This window comes from Xenopus laevis, chromosome 3S, assembly GCF_017654675.1.
Source record: "Xenopus laevis strain J_2021 chromosome 3S, Xenopus_laevis_v10.1, whole genome shotgun sequence".
Taxonomy (NCBI): domain Eukaryota; kingdom Metazoa; phylum Chordata; class Amphibia; order Anura; family Pipidae; genus Xenopus; species Xenopus laevis.
Window position 1 is genome coordinate 18,088,607 of NC_054376.1, and position 20,060 is coordinate 18,108,666.

The following is a 20,060-nucleotide window of genomic DNA, read 5'->3' on the forward strand; positions in this document are numbered from 1 at the left end:
CCCTTTGGTGCTGAAATCTGTCCAATCTTCCAGTTCAACAATGTGGCTGGACTTAAGATAGTTGGAGACTCTGGGTCTGTAGATATGGCAGTCAATGGTCTTGAGTTGATTATTGCTGCAACCTCAGCAAAGAAAGTGGTGAGCACCTCATGGGTAAGGCGTGAAGAACTTGCATCAAGCAACATTGCATCCAGTATGCGCCTTGCCATCCCAATCATGCGTTCCCATGCTCCGCCCATGTGTGAAGAGTGTGGTGGGTTGAATTTCCACACGCAGCCTTGATCACTCAAATAATTTGCAACTTGTTGTTGGTCTATCTGTAACTCTCTACAAGCACCAATGAAGTTGGTTCCACAGTCCGATCTCAACATCTTCACAGGACCTCTTAGAGCAAGAAATCTCCGGAGAGCATTAATGAAACTAGAGGTGTCCATTGATTCGATTGCTTCGATATGTACGGCTCTTACACTTAGGCAAGTGAACATTACAGCCCATCTTTTGCTGTTGACTTGACCACCGCGGGTTCTTTTGGCCGTCACTGTCCATGGTCCAAATACATCAATCCCGACGTATGTAAAGGGTGCATCTTCGCTCAGTCTGTCTGCGGGTAAGTCAGCCATCTGTTGATCTTGCTGTCTACCTCTTAACTTCTGACATTTGACACAGTTGTGAATGATTGTGGCTATTTGTCTTTTCACTCCAACTATCCAGAACCCTGCAACTTTGAGAGCACCTTCTGTGTAGTGTCTTCCTTGGTGTCTTACTTCCTCATGGTAATGCCGGATAATCAAGGTCGCCAGATGGTGGTTTCTTGGTACTATCAAGGGGTTCTGTTCTCGTCTTGGCAAGTTTGACTTATTTAGCCGTCCACCGACTCTAAGTATTCCTTCATTGTCGATTCTGGGTTCAGGGTGAATAGTGGGCTACCCTTCGAGACTGGTCTATTGCCTCTCAAGCACTTAATTTCTTCTGCAAAGACTTCTTCTTGCACATGATGTATGATGAATGACTCTGCCTTCTCATACTCTAATGCGTTAGGCGGCTCTTTGCAGGTATGCCATCCATGACAAGATGACGTCTGATTGGACTTGCTGAAACTCTGTGCAATATGACTCAATCTTGCAATAGTCTTTACTAATCTTTTCCAAGAAGAGAAACGTTCAAACCGTCTCACCTCCAAGTTTCTTCTTGAGCAGATGTTGGAGCTCAATGTTTTAACCTCTGGTCGGATTTCTGGATCAGTATCTGGATCCACCAGGTGGAAGTTGACGTCTCCTTCAGAGTCTATAGAAGACTGGTCTGTTAAGAACTTGGGTCCTGACAACCAAATGGTTTGTGTAAGGACAACTGCTGGCACAGACCTTGTGGCGATGTCTGCGGGATTCAAACCGGTCGGGACATACTGTAGTTCCATTGTTCAGGTCTACTGATTCTTCGTATTCGTTCTACCCTGTTAGCCGCATACACGTAGAACCTTCTTACACTGTTGCATATGTACCCAAGTACGACCTTGCTGTCAGTGTAGTACTTAACCTGATCAATTTCAATGTCCATTTCATTTTGTAGGGATTCTGCAACTTCGACAGCCAGGATTGCACCACACAATTCTAATCTTGGAATCGTGTGAGCAAGTTTTGGAGCTAACTTGGCTCTTCCTAGTAGGAAACCGACATGAGATCTTCCGGAGGGATCCATGACCTTGAGATAGGCCACAACCGCTAACGCCTCTGTGGATGCATCACAAAAGATGTGAATCTCTCTCCTCTGACTTCTTGAAAATGAAGTGGGTGAATAGCAGCGTGGGATGTTAAGTTCTTTCAAAACCTTCAAGGAGTTTCTCCATTTCTCCCATTTAGGCCGTAGGTCTACTGGCAAAGGAGCATCCCAATCGGTCACTCTCTCGGTAAGCTGACGAAGTATGGATCGCCCTTGGACGGTAACTGGAGTTACTAAGCCTAGGGGATCGTAAAGGCTATTGACAGTTGACAGGACTCCTAGTCTCGTGAATGGCTTCTCAGTGTCTGAGACCTGAAAGGTAAATGTGTCTGAATTCAAATTCCAGAGAAGACCGAGACTCCTTTGCGTGGGTAGGGCATCTGTTTCCAAGTCCAGGTCCTTCAAATCCTTTGCACGATCTTCTGGGTTGAAAGCCTTCATTACTTCACTGCTATTGGATGCGATCTTATGAAGCCTTAAGTTAGCAGTCGACAGGAGCTGTTGAGTTCTTTTTATCAGATTGACGGCTTCTTCAGGTGTTGAGAAGGATTTCAGGCCATCATCTACATAGAAATCTCTTTCAATGAATTTCCTGGCGTCAGATCCAAATTCCTTTTCACCTTCTTGTGCTGTTCTTCTTAGTCCATAAGTTGCCACGGCAGGAGATGGACTATTACCAAAAACATGGACTCTCATACGATACTCTGTCACCTGATCGTTAATGTCATTGTTGCGATGCCACAAGAATCTAAGAAAGTTTCTGTGGTCCTCTCTGACTATGAAACAGTGGAACATTTGTTGGATGTCAGCTGTCACAGCAACAGGTTCCTTCCTGAACCGCATTAACTCTCCTACAAGGTTGTTTGTTAAATTTGGACCAGTTAGAAGTACATTATTCAAGGAAGTTCCCTTGAATTGAGCGCTTGAGTCAAAAATGATTCTGATTTGCCCCGGTTTGCGAGGATGGTAAACTCCAAAGGATGGAAGGTACCAGCATTCTTCACCCTCCTTAAGGTCTGGTGCCGGCTCAGCATGATGGTTATCTAAAATCTTCTGCATGAATGCTAGGAAGTGTTCTTGCATCTCAGGCTTGCTACGAAGGGTTCTCTTCAATGCAGCAAATCTGGCAAAAGCTTGTTCTCGATTATTAGGGAGAGTGAGCCTTGGTAACCGGAAGGGTAATGGAGCTACCCAACTGTTGGAGTTGTCCTTGAAGAACTCTTGATTCATAATCTTGATGAATTCCCTGTCTTCGACTGAAGGGGCAATCTTGTTGTCGTCACAAGTAGTCTGGTACACTGACTCACCAAGGTCCATGTGAGAAGTGAACTTGCAAGTGATACCTTGGAGTGCTTGACATGGAGCTTCAGATTTGAAATCAAGTCTTTCCTTCACGTGCAATGGACATTTCATCGTCCGATAGGTACGTTCTGATCTCTCCACATTGGTTTTGTAGGAAGCCACGTCCCACTGCTTGTGCGATCGATTTAGACAGACCTCTCCTATTATCACCCATCCAAGATCGAGTTTCTGGGCATGGGGAGCATCATCTGGACCGTTACATGACTCTCTTATTTTATGAACTCTGGGAATGTCTCTCCCTAGAAGGATCATGATCTTTGCATCCTTGTTAAGTGATGGAATGTAATCAGCAATTGGATTCAAATGAGAGTGATGACGTGCAACCTCAGGTGTGGGGATCTCTTCTCTATTATTCGGTAGCTGATCACATTGGTTGGTAGAGGAAACTCTGTGTTCTCATATTCTGATGCCACTATGAAGCCGTGGGCTCTTCTTCCAGAAGTGCTGACTTGTCCGGCACATGTCTGCAAGGTATAGGACCAGATCTCTCCATGAATGTTGAATGAGTCAAAGAATTCTGGACTGGCCAATGAGCGATTGCTCTGATCGTCGAGTATGGCGTACATTTTTATAGCATTTTGTGGGCATCCTTCAGGAAAAACCCTAACGAGACATATCTTGCTGCAAGACTTGCTATGAAGCCCTTCTCCACACACCTCTGTACATCTTGTGGTTACAGGGTTGGCGTTTTGCTTAGTTCTCTCCCCGCCATCATCTGATGTAGTCTTGGGGTTGCTGCCAGGCGAAGGTTTCCTTTTGAATGATTCTGAGTGAAGAGCGTCCACATGCTTGGCACTGTTACACAGGGAACATCTGACATCATTCTTACAGTCTTTAGCTAGGTGATCGGAGGATGCGCAACACTTGAAGCAGATATTATGTTCCTTGAGGTATGTCATGCGTTCTCTGATAGGCTTGTCCCTGAATGCGCGACATATAGAGAGAGAATGTGGTGCATCATGAATGGGACACTGTTGATCAATATTGCTTGACTTGGTATCTTGTAATTTAGTATCTGTAGCCAAGACATTGGATGCAATTGCGGTCTTTCTCACAGCAATAGGATGTCTTAAGTCCTTGAATTTACTGTTGGTGGCAATACCCTTTGAAGTAGTTGAAGGAAGGGTGGTTGTGTCTGGATACAAGAAGCTTGGGTCATTCTTGGATCTTGCGATCTTCCTCACGAACTCTGCAAAATAAGAAAAGGGTGGGAAAGAGACATGGTGTTCATATTTATACCTTGATCCCATGCTAGTCCACTTCTCCTGGAGATGATAAGGCAACTTTGCTACAATAGGGTTTACCCCCTGAGCAGTGTCTAAATAGCTAAGACCTGGCAAACTAGGATCTGACTTAGCGATTTCAAGTTCAAGAAGAAGGTCACCTAACTCTCTAAGCTTATGATTGTCCTTAATAGAGATTTTAGGGAAGTCTTTAAGTCTCTGGAATAAGGCAGATTCGATGACTTCCGGGCTCCCATAGTCTTGTTCCAAACGTTCCCAGGCAGCATCAAGGCCTGCTTCAAAGTTATGAATGTAGACAGATTTAAGTCTCTTTACTTGTTCTGAAGATTGTCGTCCCAACCACTTTATTAGTAAGTCAAGTTCTGCTTGGAGTTCAACGCCCAAGTTCTTGGTTACTGCCTTGAATGTAGATCTCCAACTCCTATAGTTCTCTGGGCGGTCATCAAATCTAGACAGTCCAGTAGCAATCAACTCTCGCCGGATCATATACTTGCTAAACTCTGCAATGTCGGTGCTTTCGGTTTTTACACCCACAGGAAGTACTGATGGTGCACCATCTTGGATCAAGGTTGGTATCTGGTGCTGGCCAGTAGGTGGAGAGAAAGGTGTAGCAGATGGGTTCAATCCAGGCATGGGTCTCGTGTCTAAAGGCCTTTGCACATTTGAAGTTGAAGAGTGCTGTGTTGCAGGAGGCATAGAGTGCACTCTGAAGTCTCCTGTTGTGCCCTTGTAATCTCTATTCACATAGGGTTGTGGCAGCACATGAGCTGGATAGGTTGGTACACTTGATTTTGTGGCATACGGTAGTAGTGAAGTATCTGTGTTGGGAGGTGCACACTGACTTGCTAGAGGATTATGAGGTGGGTCTACAACCGTAGGCGGGATCGTATCATTATGGTTCTGGGTCAAAACAAATTGTAGGGTCCTTTCAACAGGATCTTGACGGGCGGCCAAGCTAGGACAAGACGCTCCTTCTTCTTCCAATAGGGCTTGTTCCAAGACAGATAATTCTGCTAAGGCTACTTCCTCTTCTCTTCTCTTCTGAAGGATTTCTAGATGGGCCTCTGTTTCTGCTTGTATTCTTGCTTGAATGCGTTTTGCTTCTGCCTGTGCTTCAGCTTCCTTAAGCTTAGCTTCTGCCTGTGCTTCAGCTTCCTTAAGCTTAGCTTCTGCCTGTGCTTCAGCTTCCTTAAGCTTAGCTTCTGCCTTGAAGACTGCTTCTCTTTCAGAACAGGTGGCTTGAACCTGGGCTACTGCAGCCTTTTGGCGAGCTTTGAGTATTTGGTTGCTCAGTGATGACCTTACAGAGCAGGACCGCAATGACTTGGAGGAGGATTTATGATGTGAGCTGGCAGATCTATATGATTTTTCTGAGTGTCTGGAAGAAGCGGATATACAGGATGTAGTTTCATGTAGCTGTGCTAATCTACCCTCTATCTGTGCCTTTGCTTCCAGATATGTGCTATGTCTCTGCTGCTCAGTAGAAGTAAAGTCTTTTAATTCTAGTGAAGCTTCCTCTATGTTGGAACGTGACAAAAGGGAAGAGTACTTTTCAGCAAGTCTTTTATAATTCTCAAATGCCTTCTTAACCCTTGAGAGGGCGGCGTTCAATAGCTCAGTGTTGTTGCTAGTTTCATTAGCGGCTGTTATACAACTTAAAGTTTTCTCCCATAATGCAATCAGGTTATCAGATGTTGCTTCCTTATTTGCTTCATAAGCCTCCCTTGCCTTCAAGGATGGATGAGGGGCCCTAGCTGGACGTGCAGAATGAAGCAAGGTGTCTGCTTTGACATGAATAGATGCAGGCTCAGTAGAATCTCTGTCAGACATGACAAGTGCTGCAGTTTAGTGTCTTGGAAATCTGCCAAAGATCAGCTCTGTAAGTATTGATACTTTGTTTGTAAGCAGGCTGGGCCTTGGAGCTGGGGCTGCAATCCAGCTCAAACCCGATTCTTGGCAAAGAAAAACACAGTTCAAAATCACCTTGTAAAAGGCAAGAATAAGTTCTTATAATAAATGCAGATATTGAATTCACAGTCCAAAACAGCTTGAAAATAATGAATCCTTGTGACTTTATATAGCAATCATAAACAGTCTTTGCACAGTTCAGAATGTACTTATTGCTGACAAACAGCACAGACCAGTAACAGGTTATACTGTGGGGAATATTCAGCAGGTAGTTGGCTTCTAGTGCAGTGCAATGCTTCTGGTAAGTGTAGCAGTAACACACAGGCAATGATGGCTTCAGTGCCCAGTATGAAGATGGATTCCTGTCTTAGGGTTTTCTTTTTTCTTCACACAGGCAAATGAATACTCACGGTTCTGAAGCTGCAGAGTGTAGCCATGCAATGGATTCTTAGAAATTTACTATTCTGTCTCAGTATCGGTTGTACCGGCCACAAGCTCCATGTAGACCCAGTCTGTAAGGATATGTGCAGCAGGTTGAATGATCACCTTGACAGATAGCTTACTCAATGAATAAAGACTCCAGAAATGTTCTCCAATGCTTCTTTATGCTTCAAGGTAGCAAATGTTAAACATAGAGGCCTTTTTCATAGGTAAATTTCTAATGGAGTTACACAGCTTACACACACTGCAGTCTCTTCATAACACACTAAACCAAGGGGGAGGTTACAGAAGAAAATGGAGGGCGGGAGCAACTATCTAGCAAGAAACAGTGGGGGTGAACGGATGATACCAAATACCATTATAACATAACATATAATATCAACTGCTAGGCAGCAAAACTGCGTGGCAGCACAGTACCCATTAGTTCTTCTGCCCAGGGTCTCTATACGACAAGCACAGGTATTGAGGGTATATGGTTCTGCATCTCCTTTGATGTTGAAAATCTCAAAGAACTGTGGTCTTGCAAGAGATCTGTTGCTTTGGTCCTCAAGCATAGCATAAGTCTTTATTGCTTTCTCTGGTTGTCCTTCAGGATATACCTGGACTAGGCATACCTTGGCACAGCACTTGGGACTACAGCCTTTGCCACAGACTTCAGCGCATAAAGTTGAAGGTTTCTTGTGAATTGGACACTGACGGTTTGGATCCTCAGTTTTCCCACCAGAAGAAGTTTTGTCAGCTCTGTGTCTGTCTTTCTAATCTTTGTGTTTAGTAGCTGTGTTGATGATGTTGACAATAGTTTCTTGTACCTTGAACCCGCTGAGCTCTTGCAACTTGCGATTGTCTTTGTTGGTTATTTCTGGGCAGGATTGTAGTCTCTTAAACAAGGCACTTTCTATGGCTTCAGAGCTACCATAGGTTTGTTCAAGTCTGCCTCAAGCAGCAGCAAGACCTGCATCTGGGTAGTCAATGTGAATATCTCTCGCTTAACATGATCTGCGGATTTTGGACCTAGTCATTTGATGAGTAAATCAAGTTCCTCTTTGGCTCTGAGGTTGAGGTCAGCAATTGCAGCTTTAAAGGTAGATCTCCAGGCTCTGTAATTCTCTGGTCAGTCATCAAACCTTGAGGGACTAACATTTATGAGCTCACGACATATCATGTAACTGGCAAAAACAGATCTGGACACTCCTTGGTGTCTGAGTAACTTGTGGAACCTTTGGTTGTATAAGCTTCCCAGAGCATAAAGGTGAAACAAACCAGGATAGTGGCATAAGCATTACATGGTTTGTTTTGTCTCTAAGGCCTTTGCTGGCTCTAGTTTAAAGTGAGGTTTGTTGCTGAAATCACCTGAGAGATTTTAGGAGAAAGCGTCTTGTGCTGTGTGACTACTGTCTGTGTGGTTGGCCTGTTGTTGTGGACTATCTGTGTGGTTGGCCTGTTGTTGTGCTGGCGTTTGCAGCTCTGCAGTTTGGGTACTGTAAGGTACAGCAATGTTAGTAGTAATAGGTACTGTATAATAGACTTACCTGTATTGTTTCTGCTTCTGCTGCTTCTGCATTAATGCGGGCCTCTATGAGTTTGTGTTGATTTCCTAGAATGAGAGGTTTTAGAAGATTGTTATGTGAGCCGTGATGATTTGGTTCTGTGAGACCTGGTACAAGTGTGGTTGTATAATCCTGAGATCTGCCTTATCATTAGCGCTTTGCACCAAAAGGTTTCTCTCTTGGTCTAAGGCTTCAGTTTTGGTTAGCTCAATTGATGATTCCTCTTTATTAGTGTCTCTCAAGAAGGTAGCATATTTAGCAGACAGCCACTGATAATGCTTACAGTTAGCAGATAAGTGGTCAATACAGTCTCTTAAATCAGCTATGTTATTGTTAAAATATTAAAGAACAGACATGCAGTGCACAGTTCTATTCCATAGTTCTAATAATTTGATTAAAAACTCATCCCTTGTAGCTTCATTTTCTCAGGACTTTTAAAATGGTTTTATTAAGCGGTTGGGCCTAACACTTTGCTCTGCAGTATGCATGTAGTTTTCTCCCTGGATGTCTGTGAACTCTGATGCATGGTGTACTTGCTTAGATTCAGTTGGAAATGAATGTAGACTCTTGCTGAGACATTTTGCTGAAAATGGTTGCTGTATCTGTAAGAAAGTTACAGCAGTGGCAGGGGTGTTGGGAAAACAGCAACAGTGTTATAGCAGGACCCTTAGAGCAGTGTATATAGCAGCTTAAGCAGGCACAATAACACAATGCAGTTGCATAAAACAGTTCTGAACATTCACAGGGAACAGCATGTTCTTGTTGTATGACCATGTGCTTACAGTGCTTGCAGGGAGCTATTAGACTGCATTAAACTTAACTGCAGATTGAATATAAATGACTTGCCAGTGAGTGGAGGCTTGATGGAACAGGATGGGGCAGGTTATAGAAATATATTCTTTTTGACTATTCTGACTCCAGTTTCTGTGATAATGGCTGATTTCCCAGTGAATCCAAGTGAAGGAAGGGCCATGCGGTCCCGAAACGTTTGATCGTTTGTTAAGTGTTATGAAGCACCATTGAATAAATTTGGGATCACCCCGTTTTCTGCAAGCACAGGTATTGGCATTCTTCTTCACTTGGATTTACTACTGGCGAGTGGCTAGGCCAGTGCCATATATACCTGTATCCCCTGCATTGACTTTGTATGATTTCCCAGTGAAACCTCCCTGCTGGGCCTGTATGGAGCTGGTACAACCGCTGAGGGAAATTTTTGCCAGATAGCTGAACTCACCAGACACTTGGAATCCATAAAGGTGCTTTGTTTTGGGTGGATGGACACATGTAGCAGTGGATGTACAAGTGCTCCAGGTCAAAAAGAATACTTACTTTCCTAACCTCAGATTAGCTCCTCACTCATAGAAGGCAGGAACACAAAGGATAATGGGAGGAACTGACATCACACATGAGGAAGGGAATAGGAGGAGGGTTTACAAACAAGGAAATATAGAGCCTGCCATATAGCTTTGGTCACTAGGTGGCACCATAATAATGGGTCAGCATATAAGCATTAAACATATACATTTTAATATAACAAACTTTTTACTAATGGGACAGCACAAAAAGCATGAATGTTTAGAATACGTTGATTACATATATAAAAACATATTTTTATTACCACATAAAAAAGCATCACAAAAGAACCTCAGCTTTTCAGTTAGCAGGTTTCTGGCATGGAATGTAGATGTGCTATTGCAAGTGAAAAGGATGTGAATAGTTTTATACAACAATATTTATTTGTATAATTATTCATTTGTGTCATTGTTTTAAGTTGCTACATGGCATTTCCTTGCATTCTCACTAAAGCTGATCCTGTGCTATTTTTTAGGCTCACAATAGATGCTGAATGTCAGTTGCAGTTGCACAATTTTCCAATGGATGAGCACTCTTGCCCGCTAGAGTTTTCAAGCTGTGAGTATAGTACATTTTTTTAAAATAATGTATATATAGGTTTTGTTTACATCAAGTTAGAAAATGAATGTATGTTAGTTAATTGGAATGTGAATGACTCATGGGGGGCAAATATACTAAAGGGCGATATTTTTGCCTCAGAAGTCTCCACCACACTTTGCACAACATCGCTAATGTTTATTTGCAGCTATATGCTTATTTATCAAAATGCAACGTTTTATCTCAGCAGACGAACTTCGCCAGCGAAAATTCTTCAAAACTGCATTTCTAAGCGAATGTTCTTTAGCATAGTAACATACTTGTGCTTATGTCAATCGAAATATGATATATATATATATATATATATATATATATATATATATATATATATATATATATATATATAAAAGCTGGAAGTGGCCACTTATTAAAAAATGTCCAAGGAATCAAAATAAACACAAAAGAGATCCTCTATAGTGCAAGACATGAGCCCACCTTAAAACAAATATGGATGAGCTTGAAATGGTTAAAAAAATACCAAAAGATTTACTTAACAGTTACAACTTTTAAACATGACAGAAAAGAGGGTTGAAGATGGACCAGTGCTAAAAATAGTGCAGGGATAGAAAGTGTAGGGGACCAGAGAAATCCTTCCCCTGTTTTTCTGTCTGTTACTTTATCTAGCCCAGTTACAGACTGGAGAGCCATCCTATCGGCTGGGCACCCCAGTGCATCCTTGGGAGAGAAGGAGTGCCTGACTTTGGAGCCAAATGTACAGGGTCTCTGACAAAGCTTAACAGGAGTTGTATGGTGAAAGATCCAGTCAGAACCAAGTCTTGTGAAACTTTCCAAGCTGTTGAATCTGTGGGAAAACAGAAAGAGCCCATCCTGTTCCCTGCCAAGCTGCTAGAGACTCAGAAGGAGAAAGGTGACACTGGTGACATGTATCCTTCTGCAGAACTGCCTGTATTCTCCAGTGTGATTGCCTCTGAGAACATCCCGTGAGTGAGCCACCCAAGGGAGGATACTGGCAAGGATACAAGCATGAGGCCCAACTTGAAGATAGGTCTTGTGCATTTACCTGCTACGTGGGTCTTGTGCATTTACCTGCTACGTGGGAACTGCAAAGTTCCAAAGGGAGAGGTATTTTTGGGAAAGGTAGCGCTACCTGTGGTATAAGAGCTCTGGGGAAGGGACATTCTGTTTGAATTGTGTGGTTATTAACCCCTTCCAAAGGATTGGGACTTTGATAATAAAAAGGACCATGTTGGAGAAACAGTAAGGTACCTAATAGTGAGTTAGCTAGTGTCCCACATGTCCCCAGTGCAGCAGTGAATTGTGTATTAGATTGCCCAAGTTCACTATTGTGTTTATATAAAGTTTATATCTGTTTCATTTGCAAACTGCATGTTTTATTTTTCCTAGTGGAAGTTCCCTGAGGTGTGCTCCTCAGTGTTCCCTAGGTGGAGGCACTGCGCTATAAATCCCAGTTCCCAGTACTTTTCATGCGCAAAACAGACTCAGGGCCCCTGGATTGTCAAGGGTTAATTGTGATTTAAAGAGACAGTAACCAAATTAGGGTTACAACAGCAAAAAATATTGTAAAGGCTTAAGGAAGTCATTGAGATGAAGTGAGAGGCTGTGACATCATCAAGGTGTGCCCCGTCTGGCAGGCTGTAACTTGGAACGCTGGCAACTAAGATCGATTTAGGCCTGCAATATCCAGAGGAGCACAACATGGAGAGACTAATTTAAGCATTCAAAATCGATTAGATTGAAAAGTGATCACAAATAACATTCAAAACGTTTGTGAGTATTCAATATTAACCCCCAGTGGTATTGGGCACTAATGCTGTTTTAAAAGGAAACATAACTCCAATGGAAAAGGGCAATTTATTTAACCTAAAAGTGTGCTATCACAAAAGGGTATATTACAAATACAAAAAATTACTACACTATCTAATATTTTTGCTGTCTATCCCTGAGTTATTTTAGTGCTAGTCCATTCTAGCTCATTCAAGAACCTAATAGGAGTAATTCTCTTTTGGATCTTGTAACAACTAATAATGCTGAACTCATCTCTAGCATTTGCGTTAGTGAACATTTAACAAATAGTGATCATAACATGGTCTCCTTTGAGGTTCTGTTGCAGAGGCAATTCTATAAGGGAGTAACTAAAACACTAAATGTTCAACATTCAAACTTTGACAGTATAAGGGCATCTCTCCAACATATTAAAGGTATAATTATTTCTAAATGACACTGTTTACACAATTTAAATTTAATTCGGGAACCAGCAAGTGTATTGTTCAAGTTGTAATATTGGTGTGTAGGCAGCCATCTCAGGTCATTTTGCCTGGTCATGTGCTTTCAGAAAGAGTCAGCACTTTAGGATGGAACTCCTTTCTGGCAGGCTGTTCTTTCTCCTACTCAATGTAACTCAATGTGATGCAGTGGGACCTGGATTTTTATATTGAGTGCTGTTCTTAGATCTACCAGGCAGCTGTTAACTTGTGTTAGGGAGCTGCTATTTTACTTTCCCATTGTTATGTTGTTAGGCTGCTGGGGGGAAAGGTGGGGTGATATCACTCCAACTTGAAGTACAGCAGTAAAGAGTGACTGAAGTTTATCAGAGCACATGTCACATGACTTGGGGTAGCAGGGAAACTGACAATATGTCTAGCCCCATGTTAGATAAAATATAACAAAAACAGTTTGCTCTTTTGAGAAACGGATTTCAGTGCAGAATCCTGCTGGAGCAGCACTATTAACTGATGCTTTTTGTAAATTTTCTTTCTCCCATGACAGTATCCCTTTAAGTGGGAAATGCTTTTCACAGGGTTAAACATGGAATAAAAATGGGAATTCTTTAAAATGCTGCTTAATACATATACCTGTTGGTATATTTCCCTTGTATGCAAGGAATATTAGGGCAAGACCAGACGTGGCGCATTGCGGCGTTTTTACGTTGCGTTTTTAAAAAAGAACAGCCAGGCGTAAATACCACTGAAACCACATGTGACCGTCAACATACATTTCTCAGCACATAGGATTCTTTTCCCAACATGCACTTCTCATTGTTCTCATTGAGAATTTGGACGCCATATTTAAAATACGCTGCGTATTGTGGTTTCAAACGTGCAGATCCCATAGAGTCTATTGATCTGGTAGTTTTCTGACGTATTGGCGTTTCTGCTAAAAAACGCCAATGCTGGCGTCCTGTGGTGGATTTCAGCTTGCAAGCGCCCTGTGTGAATTGCCATAGTGCGTTTTCCATTAGTTTCAGTGGTAGTGCAGTTTATGCGTATTTACGCCTGGCTGTTCTTTTTTAAAAACGTAAAAACACAGCAAAAACGCCACGTCTGGCCTTGCCCTAATACTCCAGAGATGCTGCTGAGAAATGTATCAACTAAATGTTGCAAAATTGTAACAGTTTATAGTCTGCACCTGAATCACTGAGCTGCCAGATTCAAACACCAGAGACAGGGACATTCATCTTTAAACTGAGATTGGAAAAACAGTAAAAAATAAATAATAGAAAGTAATTGGGAAAAGTCTTTATTTCTGGGGAACAATCTAAAAACAACTGGATTTAAAAAAGTTTTTGGAAGGTGAACAACCCCTTTAATGCTTTTAAGTGGTTTGGATGATTTCTTGGACAGACATAATATCAAAGGCTATTGTGATACTAAATTCTATAGTTAGTATAGATATGGATATATATAATTTATGTGACATAATGATGTGCGGGTCAGGGTTTCCCTGACCCGCACCCGACCCTATCCCGCCCTGCTAATACCCGCGCCTGCACCTGCTTCTGGGGGTCCTTTTATAGACCTGCGCCGCCCTGCCCCATCGATGACATCACAATGACGTCACAAAAGGGGTGGGGCGAGCATACGCGACACTATAAAACCGGAACCTGCAAGTCGGATGCCGGCATTTGAAGGTGGCAGGGACAGCAGGAGAAGAGCTCAACCCGCACCCGCCCGCCACCCGCGAGGAGCACTGCGAGGTCGACCCGAACCCGCCCAACCCGCGGGTATCGGGTCGGACCGCACATCACTAATGTGAAGGTCTTTATCCAACCTGATTTAACTATGTATCTATCTTCAACCCTCTTTTCTGCTGTAATATACAAAGGAGAATGGACATTGGGAACCTGCTGGGGGAGTGGACTACAGGGACCTTACTTTTCATTTTTTCTTTTGAACTTTTAAACATAAGCCCACATTAAAATGTGAAAAAACTCTAGTGTTTTGTCTTTTTTTAATGACTTTTCAGCATACATACATACATACATAGTATTTGTACCTGGATAGAGAAATGGCTAAAAGATAGACTACAAAGAGTGGTGGTAAATGGAACATTTTCTAATTGGACCAGTGTTGTTAGTGGAGTACCGCAGGGCTCTGTACTAGGTCCCTTGCTTTTCAACTTGTTTATTAATGACCTGGAGGTGGGCATTGAAAGTACTGTTTCTAATTGTGCAGAACTATAGGTTCCATGCAGGATGCTGCCACTTTGGAGAGTGATTTGTCTAAATTGGAAAACTGGGCAGAAAACTGGAAAATGAGGTTCAATGTTGATAATTGCAAGGTTATGCACTTTGGTAAAAATAATATAATTGTAAGTTATACACTAAATGGCAGTGTGTTGGGAGTTTCCTTAATTGAGAAGGATCTAGGGGTCTTTGTAGATAACAAGTTGTCTAATTCTGGACAGTGTCATTCTGTGGCTACTAAAGCAAATAAAGTTCTGTCTTGCATAAAAAAAGGGCATTAACTCAAGGGATGAAAACATAATTATGCCTCTTTATAGGTCCCTGGTAAGGCCTCATCTGGAGTATGCAGTGCAGTTTCGGACTCCAGTCCATAAGAGGGATATAAATAAGCTGGAAAGAGTGCAGAGACGTGCAACTAAATTGGTTAGAGGGATGGAAGACTTAAATTATGAGGGTAGACTGTCAAGGTTGGGGTTGTTTTCTCTGGAAAAAAGGCGCTTGCGAGGGGACATGATTACACTTTACAAGTACATTAGAGGACATTATAGACAAATAGCAGGGCACCTTTTTACCCATAAAGTGGATCACCGTACCAGAGGCCACCCCTTTAGACTAGAAGAAAAGAACTTTCATTTGAAGCAACGTAGGGGGTTCTTCACAGTCAGGACAGTGAGGTTGTGGAATGCACTGCCGGGTGATGTTGTGATGGCTGATTCAATTAATGCCTTTAAGAATGGCTTGGATGATTTTTTGGACAGACATAATATCAAAGGCTATTGTGATACTAAGCTCTATAGTTAGTATAGGTATGGGTATATAGAATTTAATTAAAAGTAGGGAGGGGTGTGTGTGTATGGATGCTGGGTTTTCATTTGGAGGGGTTGAACTGGATGGACTTCGTCTTTTTTCAACCCAATTTAACTATGTAACTAACTATGCAGGATTACATAAGATTTTTGAGGGTGTAGCTTCATCTTATCAGTTTGCCTGGTATAACTTATTATAAAGGGAATGTATTGGAACATTTGCACAATCGTTCACCTATTGAAAGGGCACGGAACTTTACTAGCGCTGAGCTCTTTCGCTAGTGAATTGTCATCTACACATTTTAGTAAACTGGCAATGTCCCTGCAGATTGTAATTTTGGCTAATTGTAGCTAGCGATGGCCACTTCACCCCTTAGTAAATCTGCCCCATAGACCTAAAGATAATATATAAAAAAAATTTTACTCAAATGTTCTCAGTGTGATTGTGTGCGCATGTGTAGACAAATTTGCCTAACTAATAAGTCCTAGGATCAATTAGTGTACAGACCACACAGACGCAAAGTAATTATTGAACTTTATAGGTATCATGTACAAGCACAGTGCAGTGATCGAAGTGCAATTTTTTGCACTCACGGGCTTGTGCCTCAATAAATGCATCAAGATTTCCAAAATGGCACCCACACTTTGTCACAGATCAGATACTAGATTCAGAACAAAAGGCTCGCAGGACTGGTTGACAATGAGCAAACTTGTTAGGATTGCTGATCATAATGTATTTTTAATCCCAGTGGCCGAGTCCCACTTTTCAATAACTGGATTTCCCAGCAGGACACTGGGAAAAAAACCCAGTTGGCCCAGCCAACCCAGGTCCACTACCTGCTCTTTGGGCACTCTACCCTCAACCTCTGATAGCAGCCACAAGGAAGCAGCAAAACAGTATGGCACACACGGGGGTGGGTTGGACTGTGGCGTGGAGGTAAGCACCATTTTTCGGGAGTGAGCGAAAGAGTTTGGAAATAGTTGAGGGGGGCCACTGTGGTGGCAGCCCTGGTCGGCCCCAGACACCCCAATCCGACACTGTGCATAAAGTCAAAAGAAAAAGTGCCTCTGCACCAGAATCAATTAGAGCAGTTCCATTAATTTTGTGGCTTAAATGCTGTTATAAAACCACTGCAATTAAATATTGTGGAAGAAAAACATTGCTATTGAATTTTGGGGCCTAACCTGAAGAAGAAAGGTTTGGTTTATTTCTGAAACCTTGGTTCCTTTGCATTTTTGGACATGTAGCTGCAAAATGACCCTCTCCACCACAGTACAGACATCGATTATTCTGTATGCAAAATTGCTTTTCAGCTAAGTAAATTGGGTCCCTGAAACCTAGCTGCAATTGTCTCTTAGATGATGAAGGCTGATTAGAGGCATTTCTCCAGGGAACAGAGATTGGGGAAGTTGTCTGGTGCTGCCCTGACTCCTCCCTCTGTCTTTCTAGAAGATGTGAATCAGTTCTAATGCAAAGTTTATTAAGATAATCAAAAATATCAGGGGAATCTACTCTGGTCAATTAATCTTTAACAATCTTAGCCAAGCTCTTCCTAAAAATTGATTTCTGGGCAGCCTCATTCCAAGAAGTATCAGCCACCTGCCTTCAAACCAAGGCAGCATATGCCACCACATACATTTTTATTTTAACCAGGGTTAAAAAGAATTTAACCTTTGAATCACCATTAGGATTAGATCAGAATAAGAAAACAATTCGACTGGATCAGAAGATGGAGTTAACACAAACTGATCAAACCCTGAAATTTAGATCTATTTCAATTAAACTTAATCAGCGAGGGACATTTTATAAGGGGCAACATTAGAAACAATTTAGTGACTGGAAAATGCTGTGCAGGTCTGGAAACTCATTATCCAGTATGCTAAGAATTACTAAAAGGCCGTCTTTCATAGACTTAATTATAATCAAATAATTAAATTTTTTAAAAATTATTTCCTTTTTCTCTATAATAATAAAACAGTATCTTGTACGTGATCCAAACTAAGATATAAGATAAGATAAACTTATTGGAATCAAAACCAGCCTACTGGGTGTATTTAATGGTTACATGATTTTCTAGTAGGCTTAAGGTGCAAAGATCAAAATTACGGATAGATCTGTAAATCCACCCACAGGTACTGAGCATTCTGAATAACAGTTCCCATACCACTAGTGCAGCTATAACTCTCAATAACCTCTTTAATGTTGTTGCTCAGATCCATGCTGACCTGGACAAGAGAGGGTTTGAGAGCACAAGCCGTTTGTATACAATGAGTGCTCAGCTCATTTCATCATCAGCGGTTAATGTAACAGCATTTGAAGTATAATAAAGTAGAGAGATTAGCCACTACAGTGGGCGAATTTCTTCCGTCACTGGCGGAATTGTCTTGGGCGTAAAAATAATTTTGACTCCAGCGTCAAAATTTACGTTTTGCTAACTTTTTGCCGTTTCGCGAATTTCACGGGAAAGCGAAACGCCCCAAATTCGCCCATCACTATACAGAACCTGTCAAGTGATGAGTTGAGAGGGGCAGGATCTATAAAACCTCCTTCCACAGCTGATTGGAGGAAACCAGCATGGATGTTAACCCCCTATTCTTACTGCAACAGAATCCTGATACAACTATACAGAAGTGCAAAAAGCACAATGTTGACACAAGTACCTTTAGTGAATGGGGTTTTATGTGCAAATGGCTCTAGAGAAATCTGCACGATTGCAATTGCACCTGTGGTTTTAAATTATTCCATATGTGTGAAATAAATCAATAGTTATACAATACTGTAATACAGAACTGCTACCAGTGTTCCCTCTAAATTGTTTTCTTGTGTAAGTACATGAGATGTGACAATAATGCACACTAAAAAAGTCTACAAACAGACTGGGGATGATTTATAAAGTGTGCACAGCAAATATTTATTCACAAATAACTGTAATGCCCATTTTTTTTCTGAACGCTGAAATATTGCACTGTTATTTTTTTTGCGAATTCGCATTACTCACAAATATTCGTAAATAAGACTGGTCCTGCATGGGTCCAATCGGGCAGACGCCTGCCCAATCTGGGCCCGCAGACCTGTAAGCCAACCCGCTCCCACCACCCACTATGGCCCTGAACCCAGGCCGCAAACAGCTTGCTTATCCTCCGACCCGGCCCCCACAAAAAATGGAAGTGATGGGGCGGGCGGGGCCTCTGACGTTGACCCTCCAGAAAGCCTGATGCCATGGGGAAATCTCAAGGAATTCATTCTATTAAGGAAAGATCGATTCGCCTGCCGCCTACTACTACTACCATTCTGCAGACAGCACTTGCCGCTGGAGAGGCAGAGGCTGCCCTACTCCTCCTCTTCTTCTTCTTCCTCGTCGGAGGAGGAAAGGCTGGAGTCAAAGTCCGACTGCTGGGAATAGGGGAAGCACAACAATTCAATACCCAGTTATACCCCAGTTAAAGTCACTACCCTGTTTAGTACCCAATTTTGAGCAATGGAAGCAGGTTCAGGAGGTACAGGAAAAAGATCATGAAACAATCATGAAACTTAATATGGTATTATCTGTGTGGTCCAAAATGTCAATGGGATCAACATTCCTAGGAAAAGAGCACAAATACTCAATAACTGCCACAGACAAGGAGCAAAAAAGTTTTATTTACAAGAAACACATATTAAGAGCACTCACTCGACAATATTGAAAAATAGATGGTATCAAAACATTTTCCTGAGTACCAATCCAGATTGGAAAATTAAAGGAACAGCCATAATGATACATTTGTACCATTTTCTTTTATAGACTGTAGAGTAGATACGAAAGACCACTATGCTATGGTGAAAGCAAAAACTTTTAATACTTTAGTAACTCTATGCTCGATGGATGTACCAAATAACAAGAAAAATAAATGTAGGGCCCTATAGGGATACAGGCCCTATAGAGTTAATCTTTTCACCATTTCCTTGGGTTATTGGGTAGAATCCCTGTTACAAAATAACCTTTACAGTGATAGGCTGAGAGATTTGATGACACTGCTCTGACAGACTCCTATATAGTGTGTGCAGGGAGAGGCCTCTTCCTCTTTTGCCTCTGGATGTGATTCCAGCTGGATGTGCTCAGGGGGACTGAGTGCAATAGGCCCAGAAGAAGGCGTGTCCAAGTCGGGGACCAGGCAACCCCGTGATTGAGGAACAGATATACTAGGGCAGACTTGTCATAGTCTCTCTAGGAGAGAAAGGCAGATAGGATAGAGAGAAAGAGCAGATGAAGCTCCAACAAGGATTTGCAGAAAGGGAGTAGCTTCCCAGAGGCTCTGTGTGTTGCGTCCAGTCAGGGCCCTCAGTGAAGAGGGACTGTAGGGTAGAAGCTGCTTGCCTGACAACTTCCAGGAGGGAAAGGTTGTACTGCAATTGCCTGTGTACTCTCTGTGTGAGCCTGCCTTTGATCTGTGTGAACTCTCAATATGCTGTTTTCCTCAACTCCTGCATGAGTACTGAAACCTGTGGTCATTTGCCCTTTTTGGCATAATAAACCGTTCCTGATTGTTAAGAACCTCCTGGCGCCCAAGTTGTTTTTGTCTGCACAGTAGCCTGGGGGGGATGTAGTTGCACTACACCATAGAGGGAACACTTCCACTTAGCGAAGGCCCTGCCCTGGGTGTA

The 20,060-nt window shown here is 42.2% G+C and overlaps 1 protein-coding gene across 2 annotated transcripts in view; it reads left to right on the top strand.

The window, feature by feature from the left end:
- LOC108712645 (gamma-aminobutyric acid receptor subunit gamma-2) overlaps positions 1-20,060 on the top strand; it is a 122,074-nt gene that overhangs the window by 31,394 nt on the left and 70,620 nt on the right. For both annotated transcript variants that reach the window (XM_041588045.1, XM_041588046.1), the window contains exon 5: positions 10,047-10,129. In XM_041588045.1, coding sequence (XP_041443979.1) covers positions 10,047-10,129 — 83 coding nt within the window. The remainder of the gene's footprint in view (positions 1-10,046; positions 10,130-20,060) is intronic.